The sequence below is a fragment of the Cryptotermes secundus genome, unplaced genomic scaffold (genome assembly GCF_002891405.2).
Source record: "Cryptotermes secundus unplaced genomic scaffold, Csec_1.0 scaffold181, whole genome shotgun sequence".
NCBI classification, from domain to species: domain Eukaryota; kingdom Metazoa; phylum Arthropoda; class Insecta; order Blattodea; family Kalotermitidae; genus Cryptotermes; species Cryptotermes secundus.
Window position 1 is genome coordinate 571,209 of NW_019723906.1, and position 6,442 is coordinate 577,650.

At 39.3% G+C, this 6,442-nt stretch overlaps 1 protein-coding gene across 2 annotated transcripts; it reads left to right on the forward strand.

Annotated features, from left to right (window-relative positions):
* Positions 1-412: 412 nt before the first annotated feature.
* On the forward strand, positions 413-5,541 carry LOC111862038. 2 transcript variants are annotated; one of them, XM_023847098.2, is made up of 3 exons: positions 413-551; positions 3,686-3,890; positions 4,606-5,541. In XM_023847098.2, exons 1-3 carry the CDS (start codon positions 531-533, stop codon positions 4,767-4,769), a joined length of 390 nt encoding a protein of 129 aa, XP_023702866.1. In that variant the 5' UTR covers positions 413-530; the 3' UTR covers positions 4,770-5,541. The 2 variants fall into 2 exon arrangements, with proteins under 2 accessions (XP_023702866.1, XP_023702867.1); XM_023847099.2 differs by having other exon boundaries at positions 4,609-5,541.
* The last annotated feature ends 901 nt before the right edge of the window (positions 5,542-6,442 follow it).

Consider the following 6,442-nt stretch of genomic DNA (forward strand, 5'->3'; position numbering starts at 1 on the left):
GCCACGTAGTTCGTTTGTTTAATATATGAATTTACAAATGATCTTTGAATTAAGTAGCTGAGCGGCAACTAGTAGATACTTATGTTTGTTTCAGTGCCTGCGTGTACAATAACGCTGCAAAGAAATATATTTTTTATTTTAAATTTTCACGCATATAATCTGGATAAATAAGAGTTCCTTCCATCATAAATGTTCATAAATTTATGTTAAATAATTTTGTATCCACTATCTACAAGCCGCTTCTGAAAGGGAAATACAACTTCAGAGTAACACATTAACAGTATAACAATAAAAAATAATAGGGCTGGTTTTGCACATTCCTATTTGTGTGATAAAGGCGACACTAAACAATTCCTGGAGCACACGTGTGATGGCATTCCACATCTCGAGTTTAAAAGTGGAAGGAACTCAATCCAAGACGCAGAGCCACCTCACAGTCCTCAGCAGCAGGCATCCCACTTCTGTCCTTATATTAATTCCACATATAACAGTTTTACTTGCCAGTGCGTCTTATTTACATCTTCACCACAATGAAGGAGCTTCTGGTACTGGTGAGTACACACAAATCATAGGGTGAACCTGGTCTCGAAATAAGGAACCAGTCCTGTTTTTTTCGTATTTAAGAAATATTTTCACCAATTTTTGGACTATTAATTGGGACGTAATAAATGCGAAAGGCTTTGATAATGCAGGGAATATGTCATGGTATTTAGGAAGTTCTGAAGTAGGTCTATGTTCTTGCCTGGCAAAGCAGTCGAATTCAGTACAAAATCCTCGCGTTTTACCGGTTTCGGAATGGCATTTGTAGACATTCTGAAAGACTCCTTAGACAGGAGATCGGCCCATCGCAAGGCCCCTATCTAAGCAGAAAACGGAAAGCAGAAATACAGAGACATAAGTCCATGCCAGTAGTGCTATTCGAAATCGCAATCCCAGTGCTCGAGTGACAGAAGACAGTACTGTCTGAGTCCTCGCTGAAACAGGCTTGTAGCGAGTGCAGTATATTGAATTGAACTCTGTGCTACTTAAAATACCTGTACAGTGTGTTGGAAACAAGACGTGACCGATAGAAGAAACTGATATCGGAGAATGCATTGAGAGTAGTGGCCATTTTGTTCATCAAATGAATCTATACGACGTATCAGACTACTGAACACTAGTGGCATAATTGATATAGCACTTACAGTGTATGACGATGATTAGAATAGGCCGTTAATATTAAAAGGAAGCAAAAAAGGATCTGGTGGAAGATCTGCACTTAATTAGTAACCATAATCCCTTTGATATCATATGCCTTTTACAAAGAGTCTTCAGGTAAGAAAGGGATGTGCGAAAAGCAGGGGAAACATTTTGGTTTATCTATTGCTCAGTCCATGTCTCCATGTAGAATTGGTAAAGTGGTATCCTTTTTGGTATAGTGACGAGGCTAGAGGCTGTAAGCTGTAAAATTTGGGTTCGATTCCCTGTGGATGTACAGATTGTCGTACTCGCCACTCTATCCAGGCTAACGCTGGATTCCAATGGATTTTAGGGGTAAAGCGGTCGGGACGAGCAGCTAACCACTCACCTCCATCTAGTGTTCAATGTTAATAAATACTGATGTTACACCTCCATTCCTACACGTCATTCCTGGGCATGTCCTTAATTATGTAAACACAGAACACATTCATTTGTACTTACATAGGATTCGAATTTACTTTCAAGATATTATGCGAGATAGAAAACAGCTTTATCCAAATTATGGTGAATTTAAACTTATTTCGGAAAAAAAATTAAATTGAGCATGATACTTTATAATTAATTGGCGGAGTGGTTGCGTGCAAAAGTATGTTTTCGTTCTTCGAATCAGAGTCGTGAAGACCAAGTTTATGTCTCAGTATTTAATGTCATTACTGGGTTATAATTGGATTTAACGAGCGTTATAAGCTTTCAAGTCGTCAGTAAAACTATGAATACCGTTTTGTAATTCTAAGACACGTTGTGCATTCTCAGTTCACACAAATAGTCAAATGCTGAGGTTACATATTCTCGTAACTAATGGAATCTGGGTACGAGGTTCAAATATGTTATATCATTTGAAATAGAAAGGCAGTATGAGTGTGTTTGTAATAGTATGATTTCTTTTGGAAGTATAAATCTTAGAATTTTGCACCTCATCACTGAAGTTTAAAGTTAAAATAATCAGTCTATAATTTTAAAGAGTTTGGTCTCCTTGGTTGTAAGAATGTGTAGTTCGGAGAGAGCCCCACATTTCTGAGGGAACATATGGCGTCCATCTTCCGAAGAATAAGCAAAACTAAGAAACTAGCATTCATTTCTTACTTTTCTTACTACACTAGCCTTGCAACTGCGGAAACTGCAGGCCTATTCACCATTTGTGAGAGCGCAAAGAACAAAATAATCTCTAATGTTCTCTTTGCTACATTTCCAAAGAAAAACAAAAGGTGATCTGATAAGCCTCATCTTTTCCCTTTTGGCGCTATAGCCCAAATTTGGGCCTTGGCCTACCTCCATGGAACTCTCCGTTTCACTTCGGTTTACTAGATCTTAGACAATCGGTAGGACTCCTTGGGCAGGTGATCAGCTCGTCGCAAGGCCTCTACTTGTACACAAACACAGAAAAACGCAATAAACACACAAACATTAAACATCCATGCCCTGAGTGTGATTCGAACCCACGACCCCGGCTTCCGAGCGAGGAGGAGTGACAGAGGAGACACATAAACGCACAGAGGGCAAGGTGATCTCATAAGCCTCCTAACACAAATTAAGGGGGGGCGGGGTGCACAGACAGATGGACAGACACGGGCGGATACACAGATAGACAGCAAGGTGATCTCATAAGCCTCCTTTTATTTTTGCACGATAAGGAAATTATTCTAAAAACGGAATAACGCATGTTTCGTTTGCCATCGAGCAAGCTGTCGGTGTCGGGAACAGCCGACTTGTAATCGAGAGGAGCGGGGTACGAATCTCGGCCAGGACACCGAATGAGTGAGATTTCGTGATTTTTCTGTCTCGCCATGCCAGTATTGGGAAAGTACCTTGAATTAGGCTAGAACCGATTCTTTCCACACTCTTTCCTGTTCATTATTAACAAACGTACAATTCATTTGGCGCTATATAGTGTCAGCTATTGAGGGCGTCGCTAAGTAAACAAAACGAAAATTTAATTTGGCTACTACCAATGCCTTAACACTGAAAGAAGACAAAATTAATGCACGCAACAGAAAATTACATTTTAGTTTTTAATATTTTAAAAATTTCTGTTAGTTTGTGTTAAAGTTATTCCTGTAACAGGACATGGGGGCCCGTAGAGTTGTGAGACGTCGAGGCTCCCACATTTTTCTAGACAGTCAGCTCACAGAGGGCGGTGAGGTCTTCAGCCTTATGCGCCGGGCTGTCCTTTACCCCGACTGGCTAGAAAATGTGGGAGCCTCGACGTCTCACAAACCTACGGGTCACCACGGCCTGTTACAGAGATAGCTTTTAAGTTTTTATTATTTTGTGGTGCTGATTGAACTATGTATATACATTAGCCTATATCGGCACATAACCACTGGAAATGGTGAAATGGTGTGCCCCGAATTTGCATATATATGTATGTATGTATAAAATAAGGAAAGGAAATAAGAGTTAACCATACAAATGTGAATAATGATGCACACCTTTTACATTATTCTAGATTATTGTTGTGATGACGTCAGCACATTTATTGCAAGAAAGTGTGGCAAACTCACACTACGAGAATTGCAGCAAAAAAATGCGACAACTGATACTTGATTCGTGCGCCGAACCCAAGGATAAAAGAAATGCAATACTCGCCGAAAATAAGGATCTATTCACTCGTCACAGACCAGCACAACAAAGCGCTTCGCCCTCGTTACTCGGTAGGTTCGTTTCTCCCATCCCCATTTTCCCAAGGGAGTGCATGGATGTTGTTAGTTTAAAGAAATTAATTGGCTGGATAATTTTAGAATTACTGGGATTTTGGACTTTGTCCATCGGCCGGTATTCTAGAGACTAGAAAACACGACGTTTCAGAAACTGGATCTGTTTCCGTCTTCAGGTTAGGGGAGAAGACACCTATTCAGTTGGGTCACTAAGAAAGAGCTAACCTCGTTCACTGGACCTCCAGTGGACCTCTAAGGGACCCAACTGAAGAGGTGTCTTCCCCCCTAACCTGAAGACGGAAACAGATCCAGTATCGGAAACGTCGAATTTTCTAGCTTAGAGAATACCGGACGATGGAAAAAGTCCAAAAACACAGTAATTCTGAGTGTTATGCACCCTCGTCAGAACCCTATAGAATATACTTGGATAATTTTAGTTTAAATACTTAGTATATACCAGTTTCAAACACCGCTTCTGGCAAAAGCAAGGTGAAATCTCTGTGTAAGAAGCACGTTTGCATATTGATATGATTATGGCAAAATGAAAGAAAATGTACGGGAAAGTCAACTGTGCTGAACCCAGTATGAATTCTAAAGTCACATTGCACTTCTCTGCCAATCTAAATGTTCAGAACATACTTTATTTATTTAGGAGAAAGTGCGTTTCATGACTTTGGTGTTTCTGCTGCTCATCGGAATGGTTGGTTGTTAGCAGGAAAGGTCCTTGGTGTGCCATCATGCTGGACGGAGGACCTTGCAATTTTTGACGACTCCAATATTCAGCATAGGAGGAATCTTCCAGCAGTGCACAACTTAATTGTAGAATGTTGTGTGGACGGCTGCACTCCAAGCCAAATCTTAGGTCTGTGTAATTGAATATAATGTCCGCGTATAGATTTGGATACAATGACATTCTTGATGACCTGCTTATGATAAAGCAAGGAATTATGTTTTAGTAAAGGACGTTCTAGTTACATTAAATTTAGATTAATGTTTAAAAAATATTCAGTCTCCACTTCATTAGATCAGTTTGTCGGACAAATCAACACGCTTCCTGTTGCTTTCCTACCATTACAATTGTAACCTGAAAGGATATTTCGTTACACAGACTATTTAAATTAATGAAGAGTGGTATCTTCTTGGATACAACGATGTGTAGTCCGTTGAAAGTCAAGCGACATTTCGGAGGAACATATCGCATCAATTTCGGGGTAGAATTGCCACCTGCTTTCATTCTGGTTTCATGCTCATCTTATTCTTTAATCTTGAATATGGAGGCGATATGTTCCTCCGAAACGTCGCTTGATTTTCGACGGACTACACGGCCTTATCTCTCTTCAACACCACCCGCTATATATAAATTAATATTTGTCAGCTTTATCATCAAATATGAGGACATGTATCATATGTAATTTCCTACTGAAGTTTTCTAGATTTCCTAGTCCGTTCAGTTCGGGAGTGAAACTGTGAATTGGATTAACTCGCTCAAAGTTATATTAGTGAAGGGCTCTTGATGTGACGGTGTATAATGGCCGTTCCTACAAGACCGTCCAATAAATCAGGAGTAGTTTTCCAGTTGCCGGTCACGGTAGCCGAGCGGTCTAAAGCATGTCTTTGCTCGCTCGGAAGCCGGGATCGTGGATTCGAATCCCACACAAGGCATGTATGTTTGGTATGTGTATGTGTTTATTCTGTGTTTGTGTTGTCCTGTGTTTAGGTAGAGGCCTTGAGACGAGATGGTCACTCGTCCAAGGATTCCCACCTTCTGTAATATGATCATGAAACTGAAAAATCACCCCTATGCTCCAAAGTGAGGGCAAGAGGAGAGAAAAGAGTCCCTGTACAATTTGCTTGCCAAACTGAGTGTCGTATAAATACTAACTCGAAATTTGATAATTTTAAAAATCGAAATAAACAGTTCTAACTATAATTCATTATGAAATAAATAAAATGAAAAATTCAAATTTGTTCTGTAAAGAGAATGACAGCAAACACCGGTTTGGTGCTGTGCTACAAGTAAATTTGTTTAGTAACGGAAATCGTCTGAAAACAGAGGCCAGAATTAGAAGCAATATTTCCTTTTACTTTCCGAGCACAAATGAAATGTAAAGAGTGTCAAATGTCCTGGTACATCCATCTTGTCTGAAATATAAAGTCTTAATATCTCGACGTCCAAGGATTTTTAAGATTCCTTGTTCATGTGCTTATCCATTCATGCTTTAGACCTATCAATTCATTTCGAACTGATTCTAGCAGACACAGTAAATATGTTTATTTATTCATTTTTTTTTTACTTTCGAAGTGCATTCGCAATTATCAAGTAGGTCAGTGAGACTATTACGACTTCCGTCTCTTATATAAACAATGTCTTACTATTCCTGTCACATGTCTGATCTATGGCGCTTGTTTTCATATGGAACAGTTGCGAAAGATCTCATGCAAACCTACACAATCCAGGAACTTTAGAATAATGACATAATTAAATTTTCATTAATTTAGCTTGATTTTTTAGTTCCTAACATGTAACATATCTAATATTTAAAAGTAAA

Excerpts from the sequence above, each read along its gene's own strand:
- LOC111862038 (XM_023847098.2), top strand. The coding sequence starts at position 531 with ATGAAGGAGCTTCTGGTACTG. Across the intron at positions 552-3,685 it reads TGAAGGAGCTTCTGGTACTG|ATTATTGTTGTGATGACGTC; the intron begins GTGAGTACACAC and ends ACATTATTCTAG. Across the intron at positions 3,891-4,605 it reads CGCTTCGCCCTCGTTACTCG|CAGGAAAGGTCCTTGGTGTG; the intron begins GTAGGTTCGTTT and ends GTTGGTTGTTAG.